Below are 21,755 nucleotides of genomic sequence, written 5' to 3'. Positions count from 1 at the left end.
AATAGAAGGATTTCACTACGCAGCATATAATTGGGTGGCACGGTGGCTCAGTGGTTAGCACTGCTGCCTCACAGCACCAGGTCCCAGGTTCGATTCCAGCATCGGGTGACTGTGCAAACCCACGTGTCTTCGTGGGTTTCTTCCGGGTGCTCCGGTTTCCTCCCATAGTCCAAAGATGTGCAGGTCAGGTGAATTGGCCATGCTAAATTGCCCGTAGTGTTAGGTGCATTAGTCAGGGGTAAATGGGTCTGGGTGAGTTACTCTTTGGAGGGTCGGTGTGGACTTGTTGAGTCAAAGGGCCTGTTTCCACACTGTAGGGAATCTAAGGGGCGGCACACAGCACCAGAGACCTGAAGAACTTGCAGGCAATGTTTGCAGCACATTGATGAAGTTTGAATAAGTGTAGTGTAGCATTGTTTGGCTTTCATCTTCCCATGAATGTTTCATATGCAGGTAAACTAGGTAAACCTCACTTTCACCAGACCCCATCACTTTTAAAGTTAAACATTCTCTTCACATTGGCATTAAATCTCAAGGCCTTTTGTAAAAGAAGCAAAAGAAGAATGAAAATGGGCCACAGTTGATGGTTAAGTATTTTCTACCATCATCTAAGATGACTTTGAATCATACACTGCATACGCCATTTTGATGTAATTTCTTGTATTAAGCTGTTTAGGTTTGCACATCACTATGGTCAAAGATCTTGAATAATTTGTAACCATTTTACAAAATAGTTAAAGGTTAATTATGAGAAAGTCTGCACTTTAAAATTGTAGCAGTTTTCAGAGGTTGTTAAGAATGCTAACTTGTTAATTCGTAATTGCTAAATGAGTGGAAAACCACTTTCACATTCTGCATTGCACGAACTGCTCCTAACACCTTTTGACCTATATTCAAAGTTATTGCATAATGCCTATTTGTTGGTGTATGACACTTCCTAGCAGGAGAATGCACTTCTCACCAGAAGTGGACCTTTTTGCAGAGTTTGGAAAAATTGTAGGAATTGTCCATGAACATCGTTGAAAACACTGGCAGCTCATTTAAGTGAAATTCTTCGAGGTAATTTTTCATCCCCTCATTTGCATTATTGATTACAAGAAATATGATTAGATTAGATCACTCAGTGTGGAAACATGCCCTTTGGCCCAACAAGTCCACACTGACCCTCCGAAGAGCAACCCACCCAGACCCATTCCCCTACATTTACCCCTTCACCTAACACTACGGGCAATTTAGCATGGCCAGTTCACCTAACCTGCACATCTTTGGACTGTGGGAGGAAACCGAAACACCCGGAGGAAACCCATGCAGACACTGGGAGAACATGCATACTCCACACACAGTTGCCCGAGGCGGGAATTGAACCTGGGTCTCTGGTGCTGTGAGACAGCAGTGCTAACCGCTGTGCCACCGTGCTGCCCTAATGATGAAGAATGTGTCGTACAAGGCACCATGTGTATTCATAAAACAAAGAATTATTAATTTACTGCACATCTATTTCTGTTAGCTATGAACTTTGTTAGAGTTCGCTGTTTAATTGTTTGGAGTGGAGAGAGGGTGTCATTATCTATTGTCTAGTCCTTTTAAGAAAATGCCAAATGCTACCATCCACGAACAAGCAGCATTTTTGCAAGGGATCTAGCAACAGAGAACAGGCCAAGTTTGAACAGGAATGTACAGACTTAACAGTAAAACCAACCAGCTAATTTTAGTGAATAATGTTTTGATTTTCTTTGCATTCCTTGAAGCTTGTCATATTTATGCATCTTGATATTTTAACTTAATTGTATCCCATATATCTTTAGGAAAGACAGTGGCGTTGTGGTAGTGTCACTGGGCCAGTAATCCAGAACCCCTGGTTAATGTAATGAGGACAAATTCCAACATGGCAGATGGTGACAATTGAACTTAGTAAAATCTGCAATAAAAGCCTAAAGTTGACCACATATACACTATCAATTGTTGTAAAAACCCATGTGGTGTACTAATGTTCTTTTAAGCAAAGAAATCTGTCATTTCCCCTTACCTGGTCTGGCCTGGTTACTCCAAATTCACACAAATGTGGTTGACTCACCATTTTTCTCTGAACAAATAGCGATCAGTAGTAAGTACTGCCCTAGCCAGTAAAGGCTGCATCCCGTGGAGGCATAAAGAAAACTATTTTAGAATGCTTTTTATTCAAAAGGAAGTATTATGATACTGGTTAATCATGCATCTGTTACACAACCAAATCTGGCCACCTCCAATCTCCTTCTGTTTGGCACTCACCATTACCAAAAGAAAAATCAAATTCCGCGTGGAACACATACAAAACTGGAGGTCGTACTGACATTTTGTGAGCGGAGATTGGACTAATCAACTTGTCACTTGATAATGTTAGGCTACTGTATTTTGAACTGTTATATTGATAGGTTAAGATCAATCCTGGGTTTTCTAAATTCAGGCTGATGCTGTGATTTTCAAAATTATTGAAATATTCTGCTGTTAAACTGTTTAGAAATACAATGATACGTTGTTCTGATTTGCGTTTCATTGCATGCACTTCATGTGGTAACTGTTTAGAGCACAATTATTAGCATAATAGATTCAGCAGTAGTGATTTAACAATTTATTTTGGACGACATTACTTTAGACCGGTCTTTCTCATGTGAATAATTATGACTATAAATCACAGCTTAGTTTATTGTATGAAATGAGGCAGCCCTTCAGGTTGGAACGAACATCAATAATTTATGGTGCTACTGTAAATTGTGTATTGAAAGTAAAAATTATGGAGACCCTGTATTAATCAGTTTTCCATTCCATTCAACAGTCTGCAGTAGGAAATATGGAGGGAGGTGGAAACGTACAGACTAACGGGGAAAATCCTCATCCAGTGCCAGTCATTATCCGACCAGGTAATTCAACCTGCTGATCAGTATGCCATTAGATCCTGCCAAAGGTTTAACTAGAAGAAGTGGTATATTTACATTGTAGCTGGAGAATGGTCGCTGGACCCAAATCGTTAACTCTGATTTTTCTCCACAACTGCTGCCAGACCTGCTGATATTTTCCAGCACTTGCTGTCTTTGATTTGAATGTAATTTCGTGATTTGTTTTTGCAATTTTTTTACAACTAATCAGTTGTATTACTACTAAAAGCTAAATAAGAAACCATAAGGGTTTTTGGCACAGTAATTCTGTCGCGACCACTGGATTTCGGAGTATATATTCCACCTTTTGGGATGTGATGACCAAGTGGGAGGTGTCGTTGACATATTCAAGCAGTGATTTTAAAGTAAAAAGGAACCATAGCTGATTTAGACTTCTTTATAAAGGCAATTTATTAACTTTATTAATCAACAGTTTAGATATTAAATATTAGCTGAAGAAATAGGAATAGTATGCCCTTTTAAGTTGAGAGCAGCTTTGACAGCATTCTGCTCTCTAGCTGAGGGGTTAGTGTTCTGTTTCTCTAATTTTTCTCTATACAACTTGACTCATCTCTTATGCGAGCAATGAGGACTAACTCCTGTCAAAGAGCATTTGCTAAGATGCTTTATTTCTTGCAGCTGGAAGTTTACACCATGTCGCATGTGAACTGTGGTAACCAATGGTTACCTCCCCCAATCCTACTAGCTAAAGGTCACTTTTTAGTTTGCTGCATGCTACAGGTCATTTGCTAACCCCGACTGGATATTTACAGATGAGAGAGTACAAGATGCCAGTTGACTTATGAATTTCAACTGAATCATTAGACCTCTGCAATTCGAGTGATTATTTTGTGTTTTCTCGTTTCACATTATCTGCCAGTCTTTGGGGTGAACAGTCCATACTTTTGACATCACACTGCTACTGAAATTCATCTACTGTTACTCAGTTCTGTAATGAATAGATTTTCCTTTGGCTTGACTGTGCTGAAATTCAGGTATTTTACACTTGCTCTGTAGTAGCAACATGAACGATGTTCACCATTAACAGATAGCTATCATTGTCTTGTTCATTCCCCAGGGCATAGTTTTGATCAATCGCAGTCAACCTGCCCTGTTTCGACCAATCAGTTCACTTGATAACCATGCATTGTTCTCTGTTCTTATAGTACAAACGTTACTCCTTTACGTTGATGTTTCTTGCAAATTTTCTTGAGTGTAAGATGTACAGCTTTGACAAAAGAATTAAGAATTGTATATCCTAAATTTGAGTCCAATTTCTTACATGCTGTCATTTGCATGTTAGGGTTCACCTGGTAATATCACATTTTTCAAGAAATGATAACTGTGGTCAGTCATGATCTCCCATTAAACTTATTACATCACTAACCTTGGATTATGCTTGTCTTGTGAGCTACTTTTATCACTAATTAGGTACTTTTCTACAGAAGTCTTAATGTGCAAAGAAGAGTTTATCATGGTGTCTTTTTTCACTTTTCAAGTTTTATCATCACTGTTATTTGAAATGCAAGCTCACTGCATGCATCTGCAGTTGGGTTGACCCTACTTTGGCCAGGAAATTGGTCATATTGTTTTATAATTTTAAGGGTCACAGATTTTATTCGCCACTGACTTGGCACAATATCCTTTTGTCTGTTTTCTGTGGATATGACCTCCTGAAGGGCAAAACTCGTCATGAACACTTAATTGATTTGCAAGAAGGTAGTCATGGCTACAACATTGCTAAACTTTGTTTTTCAGTACAAGCAAGTTGACTGCAGAAGCTGGAAAAGTGGCTCAAATGGGAATTATGGAAGTGCCTAAGTTACTGTGGATGACTAAATAAAACAAGCTAACGCAACTGTTTTCACCACTAGACTATAACTTGTGGTTTACTGACCTATTATCAATTTCATAATCCACTGTATTAATGTTTTCACAGGCTGAGCAGCATTATCTTTAAACCACTTGATGCTGCTGACACTAAATATTCCTTTTATTTGTTTGCATTATTAGATAAGCCAAAGTCTCCTGCAGTGGCAACTAAACCAGTAGAAGAGTTGAACAAACCTGAAAAATCTATTACACCTGAAAGTGTGGAAAGCAAGCCTGAACTCAACACTAACTTAACAGACTCTGAGGAATTATCAAAAGTACCGGTCACTGAGCCAGATGACACTAAACCCACTGTAGTCTGTTATGATGTGGCTGTGACAGATCCTGTACAATCTGATCATGATAATGAAATTAATCCTTTGCCTGAACCTGTGTCTTTGCCTCCCGTAGCAAATGAAATGCAGGAAAGTGAAGCAGAGAATGTACGAGAACTACAAAAAGAGGAGGAAGTGATTGTAGATGAATCGAGCTCAAAGGATTTGGAGAACATGGAGAGTAATGGTGTTATAGCAGGACAAGTAGATGAACCTTGTCAAAATTCTGAAACTCCACTTGAACCTTCACTTGAACCTCCACTTGAACCTCCACTTGAACCTTCACTTGAACCTTCACTTGGACCTCCACTTGGACCTCCACTTGGACCTCCACTTGGACACTTGGACCTCCACTTGGACCTCCACTTGGACCTCCACTTGGACCTCCACTTGGACCTCCACTTGAACCTCCACTTGGACCTCCACTTGAACCTCCACTTGAACCTCCACTTGGACTTCCACTTGGACTTCCACTTGGACTTCCACTTGGACCTTCACTTGGACCTTCACTTGGACCTTCACTTGGACCTTCACTTGGACCTTCACTTGGACCTCCACTTGGACCTCCACTTGGACCTCCACTTGGACCTTCACTTGATAAACCACCGGAAATTGTAATGGATTCACCCATTGCACAACCTGAAGAACTGAAGGTATCCAATGGTCCGGAGCTTTCAACAGAGCAGGATTCAGAAGTTTTAGAAGCTCAGCAGGAATCTGACATCAGCCCAATTTCTGAACCTGAAGCAACAAAAACTGAAGAGAGTGCTGTAGGCTTGACATCTGAGGAGAAGGAAGAAGAGGACATTGTAGAAATTGAATGTCAAGATGCTTCACCAACAGCAGCAGCTTTATCCCAGATGAATGACAATCCTATGCAAGGTATTAATAATACATGTTAGTTTTAGCTAATATCACTGGTATGATAGTATACTTTTTATGTAAAATAACTACTTTTGGCATGCTGGATTGTGTAGAATTTAAGTAACATTTCTTTTTAACTATGGACTGATCTGGCAAAAGCCATTTGGATGTTAAAGTAGTAGCATTACTTCCAGTTGATAAACAATTGATGTTACGTTTGAAGTCAGAACATTGCTGTGGGGGAATAGTTTTCTATTTTTGTTCAAATGAAAATGGTAATTGTTACTTCGTTTCTAATGAAAGCTAAACTGAGGGCTTTATTAAATTGTAGCTAATGGGATTGAGCTGTTTATGGGTAATTTGCAAAAATTGATATTTGGAATTTCTGAAATAAATCTAATGAGCAAAAGCCCCAATTTGTTTTTCAACTGCACAAAGAGAACGACAGTATCCAGTTTGAACCCTTGCACAAATGTGAAGGAAAGTGGAAATCCTGCAAATTGAAATAAGAATCAGGAGGATTTCAGGAATAATAGAGCTTGCGAAGGAATACAAAGAGGAAAAAACTGTTCTGAGAACCTAAAGATAAATCCTGATTTTTGTGTCTGTAGTAAATGATTAAAGGCAATGAAGAAAATAATAGGAACAAAGTTAAGTATTCTGGACCTAATGACCTCACCATCATGAGAGAGGATAAGTTTGTACCTTTCTTGCGTAGTTCTAATGTTGGATTTGTTCAAATGGTTGGGAAAATTGCAGATGCCCGCTTGCCAAAGTTCTTTCGAATGGAAGAATTGCAAATTACAAGATTGCAAGTCCCAATTTTGACTGGAATGGAGTAACTAGGTAATGGCAGACCTGCCAAGTTTAATAATCTTTTTCTGGGAGTTGTTGTTAACTGTTGTTAGGGACAATATCAGATATCGGTGTGTTGTGGATTCATGTGTGGTAAGATACAACTGTATACTTAAGTTTTTATTTGCGAGATCTTGGGCAGTGTGGATAGATAAGTGTTTAAATGTCATCCTAGAAAGATTTGCACAGGCTTTGCACACGAGATTATTAAGGCAGTTTGAATAAGTGGTAACGTTATGCTGTGAGTCGATGATTGATTTTGGGAGGCAGGTTTCCAAAGATAAAGAGAATGTTCTCAATTTCCACTTTTCTAGGGATAAATATTGTGGTCTCAGCCTTTACCCATACTTATCAATAATTCGATTGAATAAAACTGTTCATATCCAATTTAGATAGTATTTGACACCAAATTGCACAGGCAGCAGCAGAAACTTGGAAGTGTGGATAGAACTATAACATATGGGGTTTAAGGTAGGGATATTGGAGATCATCCGTTTTAAATTTGCTAAAGGTATTTTCTTAGCTATTTGAACAGTCCAGTGCTTTGAATGTCATATGCACATGGCTAAAATCTATTTCCGATCTATAAAAAGTAATCAAAGCTATGAATAATCGTTGATCTTAATAATCGTTGATCTTAATATCAAAGAAACTGGAATGTAATTAGTGGAAAGTTCAGTTTCAGTTATATTAAGTTTTGTTCTAACCTCAAATAGAGGTATAGGAACTTCAAATGGTTTGGGAAGTTGCAGATGCCCAATTGCAGAGGCTACATTAGTTTTGGAGAGAGTGCAGTGCAAATTTGCAAGAATGATATTGGGCCATTGCACTTACTATCCCTTGAATTTAGTGAAGTTATTTGAGGATGAGCTAATTGAGATGTTCAAAATTTAAGGATTTGAAGGGATCAGTGGAGATTATCTATTTTCTCACAATAATCTTATAATTTAAATTTGGCCATTTATAAGTAAAATGTGGAAGCAGTTTTGAAAACCTGGGACGCCAGCAAAATTCTATGGATTCTTGGCTCACTTGAAATTTTCAAGACAGGGACTGAGATGGATTTTTCCAAGTGAAGGTCGTATATAGGTCAAAAATGGGTAAATCCAGTTTGAGTTGCATGCCACCTTGATCTCATTGAATAGCAGGGCATGAGGAGCTGAATAGTTTAGTATATTCCTGTGTTCATGAGCATGTATGTGCCATGGTTCAGTCATATTTGCGGTTAAATGAGCATGTGATTTGTTAAATTAGTGACTCCTTAGCTCACTAAGTTTTCCTCCCCTTTGATCACTGAGAGATCGCTACAGAACCCTGCTTTATCCTTTTGAGTCAGTGTTTTGGCTTTCTCTGTTTACTTTTTTAAAAAAAAAATCTCAGTTCATGCAAATTATGTCTTCAATTGTGTAATGGTTGTTACGTACTTGTGCACTATTGCTTATAGAGAAATGTAAATGGCTGGGCGTTTTCAGAATGCCATTATTATGAATTGACTTCTGTTAGGCAAACCTATGCATGTATGTTTAAACCAGTAAGCTGTTTTCCACATTTACATTTTCAGGTCTTCTGACATGAGCTGGAGAGCTTGATTTTAAGTGCTAGAAATTGTAAAGCGGATTGGATAAATGGTATCCAAACCTAGAACAGGCTTTACAGCACAAATTACAACAGTGCAAACAAAATGATTGTGCTGCATTTTAGCTGAAATCTTTTAAAGTGCCAATACTGGCTATATATAGTGTTTTAAAATATTATTTTATTTTAAAAAATACCTTTGCTTGTATCATTTTTATTTTCCTTTACCCCATCAGTGGCTCAGTTCTAAGTTTAAGCCACTTTTGCAGTTTTGGAAGCTTCATGATCGGAAGCTTAATTGTGTTAACTTGCTGCCTTAAGAAAGATATTGGCCATGTTAGCCTTTCGATAGGATTAATCATATGGCACATGGGATAATTTCTGAACATTTTTCCCTTTAGCTGCAGCTGTATCTGTGCCAAAGAAGAAAAGGAAGTTGAAGGACTTAAATAAGAAAGAAGCAGTTGGTGATCTTCTAGATGCTTTTAAAGAGGTACTTTATTTGATTTATAAAGCAGTTGAGCACAAGGTTGAATTACTGATTTACTATACTTAGAAAGTAAAACATTACAGTGAAGTACAGGCCCTCTATGGTTCCACAGGTCTGCGCAACAATCTAAAACCCATCTAACCTACACTCTTCCAGTATTGTCCATATGTTTATCCAATGACCCTTTTAAATGCTCGTAATATTGGCAAGTTCACTACTGTTGCAGGCAGGGCGTTCCATGCCCTTACTACTCTGAGTAAAGAACCCACCTCTGACACTAAGGGAGGTCATGGCCAAGTGGTGTTATCGCTCGACTATAAATCTAGAAACAGAGACAATGTTCTGGGAATCTGGGTTCAACTCCCACCAAAGCAGGTGATGGACTTTGAACTCAGTAAAGATATGATGACCATTGTCGATTACCGAGGAAAACCCATCTGGTTCACTAATATCCTTCAGAGAAGGAAATCTACCGTCCTCATCAGGTCTGGTTGTGTTGTGTTGTAAATTGCCCGTAGTGTTAGGTGCAGGGAAAAATGTAGGGGAATGGGTCTTGGTGGGTTGTGCTTCGGCGGGTCGGTGTGGACTTGTTGGGCCGAAGGGCCTGTTTCCACACTGTAAGTAATCTAATCTAATAGAAATGTGGTTGACTCTCAATTGCCCTTTAAAAGGGCCTAACAAGCCACTCAGTTGTATCAATTGCAATGAAGTCTCAACAAAGAAATGTAATCGGACAGACCACTTGGCATCAAACTAGGCAATGGAAATGACAACCACAAAAACAGCCCTGTCAACTGTGCATAGTCCTCATTGGGGCAGCACGGTGGCTCAGTGGTTAGCACCACTGCCTCAGCGCTCGGGACCCAGGTTTGATTCCAGCCTCAGGTGACTATGTGGAGTTTGCACATTTTCCCCATGTCTGTGTGGGTTTCTCCCCACAATCCAAAGATGTGCAGGTTAGGTGAATAGCCATGTTAAATTGTCCATAGTCAGGGGTAAATATAGGATAGGGGGAATGGCTCTGGGTGGGTTAATCTCTTCTGAAGATCGGTGTGGACTTGTTGGGCCGAACTGGAGGGAATCTAATCTAATCTAATCTGTCCTATATCTATCACCACTCAATTTAAAGCTATGTCCTCTCATGCTAACCATCGCCATCTGAGGAAAAAGGCTCTCACTGTCCACCCTATCTAATCCTCTGATCATCTTGTATGCCTGTATTAAGTTATCTCTTAACCACCTTTTCTCTAACGAAAACAGACTCAAGTCCTCAGCCTTTCATTGTAAGACCTTCCCTCCGTACCAGGCAACATCCTGGTAAATTGCTTCTGCACCTTTTCCAATGCTTCCACATGCTTTCTATAATGCAGCGAACAGAACTGTACGCAATATTCCCAAGTATTGCTGCACCAGAGTTTTGTACAGCTACAACATGACTTCATGGCTCTGAAACTCAACCCCTCTACCAATAAATGCCAACACACCGTATGCCGCCTTAACAACCCTATCAACCTGGGTGGCAAATGTCCGGGATCTATGCACGTGATACCGAGATCTCTCTGCTCATCCATACTTCCATAAATCTTACTATTTGCCCAGTACTCCGTATTCCTGTTGCTCCTTCCAAAGTGAATCACCTCTCAGTTCTCTGCATTAAACTTCATTTGCCACCTCTCAGCCAGTTTTGCAGCTTATCTATGTCCCTACTAGTAACTGAACTCCAGGATGAAGATTTCCCATCAACCACCACTCTGTTGTCTTTCAGCTAGCCAATTTCTGATCCAAATTGCTAAATCACCCTCAATCCCATGCCACCATATTTTCTGCAATAGCCTACCATGGGGAATCTTATTGAACACATTATTGAAATCCATATACACCACAAACTGCTTTACCCTCATCCACTTGTTTGGTGAGCTTTTCAAAGAACTCTAAAGTTTGTGAGGCATGACCTACCCTTAACAAAACCGTGTTGACTATCCCTAATCAAATTATTCATCTCATGATGCTTAAATCCTATCTTGTTTAATTCTTTCCAAAGTAAGGCTCACTGGTCTATAATTACAGGGTTGTCTCTACTCCCCTTCTTGAGGCGACAGCATTTGCTCCAGTCTCGTGGCACTATTCCTGTAGACAATGACTACATAAAGATCAAAGCCAAAGGCTTGGCAATCTTCTCCCTAGCTTCTCAGAGAATCGTAGGATAAATCCCATCCAGTCCAGGAGATTTATCTATTTTACACTTTCCAGAATGGCTAACCCCTCCTCGTTGTGAATCTCAGTCCCATCTGTCTAATAGCCTGTATCTCCATATTCTCCTCGACAGCATTAACTTTTTCCTGTGTGAATACTGACAAAAAAAAATTCACTTAGCACCTCTTCTATCTCCTCGGACTTCACGCAGAACTTCCCACTACAATCTTTGACTGGCCCTAATCTTCCCCTAATCATTCTTTTATTCCTGACATAATTATAGAAAGCGTTAGGGTTTTCTTTGATCCTACCTGACACAGACTTCTCATGTCCTCTTCTGGCTGTTCTTAGCTCTTTCTTCAGGTGCTTGCTGGCTAACTTGTGTATCCCAAGCGCCGTAGCTGAGCCTTCATGTCTCATCTTGACATGAGCCTCCTTTTTCCTCTTGACAAGAGATTAAACCTCTAAGTAAACCACGGTTCCCTCACTCAACCACTTCCTGCCTGCCTGGCAGGTACAGCTACGCAGTAGCTGTACCTTGAACACACTCCACATTTCAATTTTGCCCATCCCCTGCAGTTTCCTTCCTCGTCCTATGCATCCTAAATCTCGCCTAATCACATCATAATTACGTTTCCCCCAGCTATAACTCTTGCCCTGCACTATATACCTATCCTTTTCCATCGCTACAGTAAATGTAACTCAATTGTGTTCACTATCATGAAAGTGCTCACCTACCTCCAAATCTAACACCTGACCTGGTTCATTATCCAGTACCAAATCCAATACAGCCTCACCTCTTGTTGGCCTGTACACATACTGTGTCAGGAAACCCTCCACACTTCGGATAAAAACTGACCCATCTAAAGTACTTGAACTGTAGTGTTTCCAGTCGATATTAGGAAAGTTAAAGTCCCCCGTAACAACTGCCCTGTTACTTTTTGCTTCTATCCAGAATTATCTTTGCAATCCTTTCCTCTACATCTCTGGAACTTTTTGGAGGCCTATAGAAAACTCCCAACAGGGAAACCTCTTCTTGCCTGTTTCTATCCTCAACCCATACTACCTCCAGTAGACGAGTCCTCATCAAATGATCTTTCTGCCACCGTAATACAGTCCTTGACTAACAATGCCACACCCCCCTCTTTACACCACCTTTCCTGATATTGCCGGAACATCTAAACACAGAACCTGCAATAAAATTCTAGTCCCTGCTCTATTCATGTCTCCGAAATGGCCACAACATCGCAGAACCACGTACCAACCCATGCTGCAAGTTCACCCACCTTATTCCGGATGCACCTGGTGTTGAAACAGACACACTTCAAGCCACCTTCCTGCCTGCCAGTATACTCCTGCGACCTTGAAATGTTATTCATGACCTCACTACCCTTAACCTCCTGTATATTGGAGCTACAATTCAGGTTCCCATCCCCCTGCTTAATAAGTTTAACCCCTCCTGAAGAACATTAGCAAATTTTACTCCCCCACCACCACAAAAGAGAGGATATTTGTATCCCTCTGGTTCAGGTGTAGACAATCCTGTTTGTAGAGGTCCCACCTGCCCAAGAATAAGCCCCAGTGATCCAGGTATCTGAATCCCTCCTCCTGCACCATCCCTGTAAGCTGTGATCAACTGCGCGCTCTCTCTCCCTATTCCTTGCTAGCATGTAGCACGGGTGACAAACCAGAGATAACAAGTATTGTTTGTTCTACCTGTAAGCTTCCACCCTACTCCTCGAGTTTCTGCCTTACATTCCCATCTCGCCGCCACCACCAAACAATGCCCAACATGCTATACTTGTAATACAGGGGAAAAGCCATAGGGGCTCCCTGTACAGACTATGGCTTACACTTTCTAACAGTCACCCAAGTATCTTCATTTCTAAGAGTAACTAGCTCCCTGTAGCTTTCATCTATAACTGTCTCTGCCTCCTGAATGATCCTGTGTTCATCCAGTTCGAGGTCCAGTTCCTAATATGGTCTTCAAGGAGTTGGAATTGGGTGCAGTTCCTGCAGGTGTACTCAGCTGGGCCGCTAATGGTGTCCCTCCCCTCAAACATCCCACAGGAGGAACATTGCACTGCCATTCCTGCTAACTTATCTTACTAAGAAACAAAAGAGAAAAGAAAAGGTTACTTCGTTTCCCTCTAGTGATGTGATATTAGAGTAGATTGGTGGGTGGGAAGCCCTACAGGTGTGTATGGTCTTGGGTGTAGCAAATAGTCAACTTAGATGCCTGTAGAGAAAAAAAAAGTCCCAGAAACCTCTGCACTCGTAAAATGGAGAATTTACCTTCCTGACAGCCCTCTGTTTTCGCTCTTGCCGCTCCTGATGCAGAAATGAAGGCCGCTGCTCCCACGAGGGAAGTTGGTAGCATTTGTATTTTGCACATATTGTGAATATTGGATTTTTGTCACATTTATCTAAACTATTTGAGGTGCCTTATAAATATAAATAGACAAAGGACAGTTGTTCCGATTGATTAATCATACAAAAATTAAGGGAAAACAGATTGAAGATTTGCAAAGACCTATGTGTGGTCATAAGGAACAACCTTTTTACATAGTGGTACTTGCCTGGGAAAGTATCCTAGTGTGGTGTTGGAAGCTGAGACAGTCTGTGATTATAAAAGAAAATGGGATATGCTGTTGAATGAAACATGTATTTATGGTTATTGAAATAGAGCAAATGAATCAATGCTGTCTGCCTATTGTGCTGTAATTATTCTGACTTTTTTATGTGGGATAAGTTTGATAGGCTGCACAATGTACTAAGAAATAGTGAATACAAGAAAAATTACTTTAAAAGCTGAATAAATTAACATGAGTTTTTGGCATCATGAGTTAAGGTCTGTTTGTACCATGCTTCCCCTTTTAACATAATCTGACCCTTGATGCTTTCCTTGCTTCAAAGTGGTATTGCCAGTTCCAGCTGTGGAACACTGCCCATATTGACCCTTGGTTCTATTCTTCCTGATCAGCAAGAAATTTCAGTTGGAAAGCAACTTATTTTCACATTGATGAAAATTGCCTTTTAAAAAAAGCCATTTAATAAAACTATTGTTCCCAAAACTCTATAAAACTATTGTTCTATTCGGTGCTTTTTTGAATAATATTTATAGATTTCAAACAAAAGCGCTATTAAAAATTAAGTCATCAATGGTGATGATGCATTGCTGTAAGAATCCTCTTTCTCTACCATATCTCAGTTTCTCCTAGTTCTAGGAGGTAATTTTGTCTTTTGCAGTAGGAGGCAAAACATTTACTTGTTACTTTAAGTTTCTAATTTTGGCAAAATAATTTCGAATAACTTTCCAATTGACTTCTTGTTTGTAGCATGGCAAGGTGTTTTGTATTTCTAATATTCGCACAGTTGGAAAGCAGCCTTTTGTTGCCTACCTTCCCATTACTGCTCTGATACAATACTATCACAAATGTGACACAAATCTGTAAGTAACCCTTGGTTTCAATAATAGCCAGGATATGTTCACAGAAGACCCCATGCACCAATCAAATTTGGTGTTGGCCAAATGATGAACTATTAATGACATGTCCCAAAAGCATGCTTTCAGAGATTTAGACATCTCTTTTAAATAATGCCAGTAGTAATTCAAAATGATTTGAAGCTATAAATTAGGATTTGCATATTCAAAATAAGTTATTTTTCTGTAGTCTCAAGTAAAAGAACCTGTAGCAGAGTCTGATGCCCAGCCTGCTGCTGTATCTGTTGAAGTGACTGAAACAATTGCTTCCACCCGTGACGAGCCAGAGGAAACATGGGAAGAAAAGGAAGACAAGCAAGATGTAGAGAACATCAAGCCAGATGGAATCAAATTGTTAGATCAAAAATATCAATATAAGGAAGGTATGTTGGCAGCATAATTTGAAGATTCTAAACCTGAAACAATTGTAAATCCAGAAGACTGATGTTAATATTACAAAACATATAGAACTTCCAGTTGTATGAAACTATCTGAAGGGAAATAATTTTAATTGTATTAAAGATTCTGGTGCAGAGAGATATTGGGATTGTTTGAACAGTATAATAAACCCAGATCTCTTCCAATGTTTTCATCATTGTATACGCATCATAGTTCAATTAAAATCTGTTTTTCTAATACTGCAGTCTATATTGTTGTAGTTCTGAAACAGTAACTTATCTGTCTTCTTATTTGTCACAGGCTATAAGTTGGTGATAAATTGAAGTAGTTGTAGGTAGCCAAACATTTGCTGAAAATGTTACAAGTATGTCTGAAAGTGCTATCGCGTGTCTTTTCGTTTCTAATTTTTTTAGTACTAAAGTTTTCAAGAAAAATTTCAAGTTCTCATTTATTCATTTCGATGAACAGGTAGAAAATATCTGATTTAATTTTAGAGTGGATAGTGGAGCATCTGTTTAGAGAAGAGAAACTCTTGGGATTATGACTTCGAAATTGTGTCCTTAACATATACTGTGGAACCTATGATTTTTTTTCTCTCCACTGTTAATGTTCAATTTTTTTCTGTTAAAGTTTTGTGTGCCTTGGTATGCTGTTTACTGCCCAGGTTTATATTTGTTTCTGGGATAGTTATTCACTGTTGTAAAAGTTTTGATCTTGTTGTTTAGGAACTTTAAATTTTCCACTTGCACTTAAGTTGGTTGCACACAGATTAATTGTAATATTTCCATGAATCTTAAGTGGGGTGGCACGGTGGCACAGTGGTTAGCACTGTTGCCTCACAGCGCCAGAGACCCGGGTTCAATTCCTGCCTCAGGCGACTGACTGTGTGGAGTTTGCACGTTCTCCCCGTGTCTGCATGGGTTTCCTCCGGGTGCTCCGGTTTCCTCCCACAGTCCAAAGATGTGCAGGTCAGGTGAATTGGCCATGCTAAATTGCCCATAGTGTTAGGTAAGGGGTAAATGTAGGGGTATGGGTGGGTTGCGCTTCGGCGGGTCGGTGTGGACTTGTTGGGCCGAAGGGCCTGTTTCCACACTGTAATGTAATGTAATATGTACTGAATCTGCCTTTGCTGTATTCTAACATTGTGTGACTTCTCAAAAGGGCCAGAGTTCTAGGCACTCTATATAAATCCGACATGACCAAATGATCTTGAGGTGCATGTTAGCCTTCTGTGGCGGTATAGACAATGATCACTGAAAGCCTTTGAAGACTGCTTTGTTTAAGGTGTAGCTTTGAAGTGACCTACAATCTCTGCTTTCTTGTCTTATTGTCCTGCTGAAGTCTGAGGTCTTTTTGAACTGGAATTTTTTTTTATAGTTTAATGAGAATCTGAAATAATTCTGCTCCATTTCATCAGCAGCTTTTTGCTTTGTTCTTTCAAATCACTCATCTCAGCTAATGGCTTAAGTTAAATCCAATCGTTTTTGACTCTAAACTGACTTTCAAACTTAATGTCTAGTGAATTGATACCCTAGCTGATTTCAAATTGTTTAATGTTTACTTTGTTCCTGAGATTTGTTTGTTCACTAAACTAAACCTTTCATCTTTGGTATAGTGGTTGAATATTTGCTATTCAACGATTTCATTTAAATGTACAACAGCTTTGAGTGTCATCACTCAGCACTGGTTGGACGTATTAATATAAGTTTGGAGTTGCCTATTTTATTAGTTTCAGAACCAGCAACACTTCAACAAACCTTTCATCAATGTAGGTTTATTTGCTGCCATTTCTGGTTTTCAGGGTATGCCACAGAAACATTGTCAAATCAAATTTGGTAGCAAGCCACAAGTCTTTTTGAATTCATTCACGTGATCTGGCCTTTGCTGGCTGGACTGATTATTGCGTATACCTAATTGTGTTTGATGGTAGTGATGAGCTGTCACCTTAAACCACTGCAGTTCATTTTGCATATGTACAGCCACAAGGCTGGTAGGGAGGGCGTTCCAAGATTTTGATCCTGAGACTGTATAGAATGGCAACATATTTCCAAGTCAGGATAGTATGTCGCTTGGAGAGGAATTTGTAGGTGTTGGCTTTTCCTTCATGATGTTGTTGTACTTCTGGTTGGAATGGTTCTTTGGTTTGAAAGGTTCTGTCAGGAGTAATGGTGAATTTATGTACTGCATCATTGAGTAGATGGTAGTCACAGCTGCTACTGAACATATGAGGTAAAGGGAGTGAATGTGCTGCCAATCAATTTGCTTGGTTCTGGATGGTTTCAAGCTGCTTGAGTGTTATTGGAATGTACTTATCAAGGCAAGTGAGAGTATTCCTGAGTACTCCTGACTCGGGCCTTGGGTGGACAGACTTTGGGGAATCGGGATGAGTCACTGCAGGATGCCTAACCTCTGACTATCTCATTTAGCTATAGTATGGTTATTCCATAGATTCATAGAGATGTATAGCATGGAAACAGACCCTTTGGTCCAACTTGTCCATGCCGACCAGATATCCTAAATTAATCTAGTCCCATTTGCCAGCACTTGGCCCAATATCCCTCTAAACCCTTCCTATTCATATACCCATCCTGATGCCTTTTAAATGTAGTAAGTGTCCCAGCCTCCAACACTACTACTGGCAGCTCATTCCATACACGCACCACCCTTTGTGTGAAAATGTTGCCCCTTGGGTCCCTTTTAAATATTTCCCCTCTCACCCTAAACTTATGCCATCTCGTTCTGCACTCCCCCACCCCAGGGAAAAGACCTTGTCAATTTGCCCTATCTACGTCCGTAATGATTTTATCAACATCTGTAAAGTCACCCCTCAGCCTCTGATGCTCTGGGGAAAACAGCCCCAGCAGCCTCTTCAGCCTCTCCCTACAGCTCAAACCCTCCAACTCTGGCAACATCCTTGCAAATCTTTTCTGAACCCTTCCAAGTTTCACAACATCCTCCCTAAAGGAGGGAGACCAGAATTGCACACAGTATTCCAAAAGTAGCCCAACCAATGTCCTGTACAGGCGCAACATGACCTCCCAACTCCTGTACTCAAATTGGTTATTGGTCAGAGTATTAATTTTTGGCCAATGACAACTCCAGGATATTGATAACGTATTACCTTGCTGAATGCCCCACTGGATGGCATGTGGTGACAGTTAGATACTCTCTTAGAGATGGTCATTGTCTGGAAGTTGTGTGGTGTGAATGTGTTACCAATTGTCAGCCAGACCTGAATATTGTCTCGGCCTTGCTGCATTTGATGTAGACTGCTTCAGTATCGACAGGTTGTGCATGGATCTGATATCATACTGGATGCAAGTTTGCTCGCTGAGCTGGAAGGTTTATTTTCAGACATTTCAGCGCCACACTAGGTTACCTTATAAATGAGCCTCTGACAAAGTGCTGGTGTTATGGCCCACTTTCTATTTGTTTAGGTTTCCTTGGGTTGATGATGTCACTTCCTATGTTGTCATTTCCTGTTCTTCTCAAAGGGTTGTAGATGGGATCCAAGTCAGTGTGTCTGTTGATAAGAGTTCCAGTTGGAATGCATGCTTCTAGGAATTCTCGTGCGTGTCTCTGTTTGGCTTCTCCTAGGATGCATGTGTTGTTCCATTCAAAGTGGCGTCCTTCCTTCTCTGTATGTACGGATACTAGTGAGAGTGGGTCATGTCTTTTGGTGGTTAGTTGATCATGTATCCTGGTAGCTAGTTTTCTGCCTGTCTGTCCAATGTGGTGTTTGTTACAGTTCTTGCAAGGTATTTTGTAAATGACATTCATTTTGCTTCGTGTCTGTGTCAGGTCCTTTCAAGTTCATTAGCTGCTGTTTCCTATTGGTGGGTTTGTAGGCTACCATGATGCCAAGAGAGTAGTCTGGCAGTCATTTCTGAGATGTCTTTGTAGGGGATAGTGGCTAGGGTTTCTGGGTGAGTTTTGTCTGCTGTTTTGGGTTTGTTGTTGAGAGATTGGTGGACTTTGTTCATTGGATACCCGTTCTTTTTGAATACGCTGTATAGGTGATTTTCCTCTGCTCTTTGTAGTTCCCCTGCAGTGTGTGGTGGCTCATTGAAATAATGTTCTAAAGCAGCTTTGTTTGTGTGGATGTTGGGATGATTGCTTCTACGGTATTCGGTCCATGTGTGTTTTGTTTTCCCTGTAGACGCTGGTTTGAAGTTCTCCATTGACTGTTTGCTCTACTGTGACATCTTGGAATGGCAGTTTGTTGTTGTATTCCTCCTCTTTAGTGAATTTTATGCCAGTAAGGGTATTATTGATGGTCTTGAAGGTTTCCTCTAATTTGTTCCATTTAGTGATGACAAAGGTGTTATCCACGTAGTGGACCCAAAGTTTGGGTTGGATGGTTGGCACAGCTGTTTGTTTGAGTTTCTGCATTACTGCCTGTGCTAAGAACCCTGATATCGGAGATCCCATGGGTATTACGTTGGTTTGTCTGTAGGTTTTGTTATTGAAAGTGAAGTGGGTGGTATGGAATAGGTCCACAAGCTTGATTATGTTATCCTTGCTGAAGAAGTTGGTGTTTATAACTAGCTGAATAGCCAAGTGCAAGTTAAGTTCCCACAGACAGGCAGCTGGAAAGAGTATGATATTAAATGGCAATTAATCACTATCTGGACAAGGCCTACCTGGATCACAACGAATTGGTATGTGGGAAGGCAACATCAATAAGGCTGAATTTGCTAATGTTGCAATGCCCCGATCAAAGTCAGGCGTTATTCGTTTTGAGACCTTGAGCCATCTGTACATTTGAGTAGCTTGTCAGCCCCTATTTCGGAGAGCAGTTCAGAGTTGCTGTGACTCTGGAGTCCGATGTTGACAGACCAGGTAAGAATGGCAGATCTCCTTACCTAAGGATATTAGTGAACCAGATGGGATTTTACATCAGTTATTTCTTGGTCACCATTTGACTTGTAGATTTTTTTGGAAGGAGCGAAGATGGGTATTTGAGCTTGGGGCATTAGTCATGTTTCAACATGGTTGTCAATGGTGGAATGATTGAAATAGGAAAGCTGCAAGGAACTAGAACTGGTGGAATATGTTTGAATGTCTGCAGATATTAAAGAGGGAAAAAGCCACAGGAATATTTATATACTCCAAGAGTTTTAATGGAGTTATTTTGTTCACTTAGCTCAAGAATCAAATTGATTTAGTCAGGTTTAGAATTTAAGCAACAACGTTGGATGAGCTCAAGCTTATATAAGAATAGGAGATAGAGCTTGACCAGGATAATGCTGGATGTAATCAGGTGTAATGGTAACACAGACATGGAAGAATGTTTTAACAGCATGTGAACAGAAACAGGGGCTATGGAGAGCAATGTTTTGTGGGTAAATGTAGACACATCTGGTGTAATGGCTGGGTACTCATTACTGCTTAAGTTTCATTACCAAAGTTGTGAACACGATCAGCCTCTGAAAGTTGATTGGGAGAGTGAAAGGTGATTTTAGGATGTTCTTTTCATGGTTTCCCTTTTTAAATTCTGTTTCTACTCGAAAAGATACAGGATTGGACAGCATGCTATTAATTAAATACCTGATAGTTATATAATGTGTATGTAAAATTTATTTTTAACTAATTTTATTTATTACATTAATTGTTATTTGTCCCATTAGAGAATTGGAAACCACTTAATCCTGAAGACAAGAAGAAATACGACCGCGAATTTCTCTTGGGGTTCCAATTCATCTTTGCCAGCATGCAGAAACCTGAAGGCCTGCCTGCTATTAGTGATGTTGTGTTGGATAAGGTATGCAGTGCATTTCTTGATTACATGACTGTTTTCTATTAAATATTTTAAAATGACAATCTGAAATTTTAAAAACAGAAAATGAAAGAAGTACCAAGCAGATCACGTGCGGCCTCTGTGGGAACATAAAGTTGATTTATTTTTATTTTAGGACTGAGTTCTGACAACAGGTCATCAACCTGGAAATTTTAATACTAGTCTGATGCTATCTGATCTGACTCTTTTGTCTTGCATTTGCTGTTCGTAATTTCAAGTTTTCAGAATCCAAAATATTTTGCTCTTGGAGTTTGGAAGCATTTTTAAGTTCTGGGATTTCACTCTGACATCAGAAACCAGACAAAAGAATATAAAAGGTTTTCATAAATTAAACGAAATTAAAACTGACCGTGTTCTTGATGGGTTTGTTGTTATGAAGATGTTATCTAATTCCAGCCAGCCACATCATAGGAAGGTATACCCTCCCGTTTCTGGAGCCAGTCTTAAAATAAGTGACTGAAGGGGCCTCTGATGGAGGTTATAAGATTTGATTGAATAGATGCAATAGTGGTGTTGAGACAGCCATAGAATTAGGAACGTCACTTGTAATTCCTACAGGATATTTGGAAGAAATATCGTTATTTAGAGACTATTTAGAATGTGAAACTCCTACCAAAGTGAATGATGGTAGGAGCAGCTGTACTTGAAGGAACTTTAGTTAAAACATGAGATTTAAAGGAAGATGTGTTGATGGCATTAAATGAAGAACAGTGTAAGAGACTTGTGTAAAGCTGAAACATTAGGGTGACCCTAACTGTCAGGCTAAATGACTTGCTTTGGTGCTGTGAACGTTCCATAATTCCTCACCGAATAGAATATGCTATTTGGTCTGTCATGCATATGTGATGTTTCAAACTGCTGTCCGATTTGAGTATGGCCATTCAGTCCAGTCTTTCCTCCCTTCCTCATCTCTCCTCCCCTCCCCTTCCCTGCCAACTCATCTGTCCGCTCCCTCTCCCACACTCCTCCCTCTGTG

At 40.0% G+C, this 21,755-nt stretch overlaps 1 protein-coding gene across 1 annotated transcript in view; it reads left to right on the top strand.

The window, feature by feature from the left end:
* Positions 1-21,755, top strand: part of LOC122555982 (eukaryotic translation initiation factor 4 gamma 1-like) — a 110,794-nt gene that overhangs the window by 48,544 nt on the left and 40,495 nt on the right. Inside the window, 6 exon segments of the mRNA XM_043702322.1 lie at positions 2,813-2,897; positions 4,926-5,726; positions 5,729-6,001; positions 8,815-8,906; positions 14,771-14,963; positions 20,610-20,743. Coding sequence (XP_043558257.1) covers positions 2,813-2,897; positions 4,926-5,726; positions 5,729-6,001; positions 8,815-8,906; positions 14,771-14,963; positions 20,610-20,743 — 1,578 coding nt within the window.

This window comes from Chiloscyllium plagiosum, chromosome 13, assembly GCF_004010195.1.
Source record: "Chiloscyllium plagiosum isolate BGI_BamShark_2017 chromosome 13, ASM401019v2, whole genome shotgun sequence".
Lineage (NCBI taxonomy): Eukaryota > Metazoa > Chordata > Chondrichthyes > Orectolobiformes > Hemiscylliidae > Chiloscyllium > Chiloscyllium plagiosum.
Note: the sequence above shows the minus strand (reverse complement) of the source record. Positions and strands in the feature narration are given on the sequence as shown.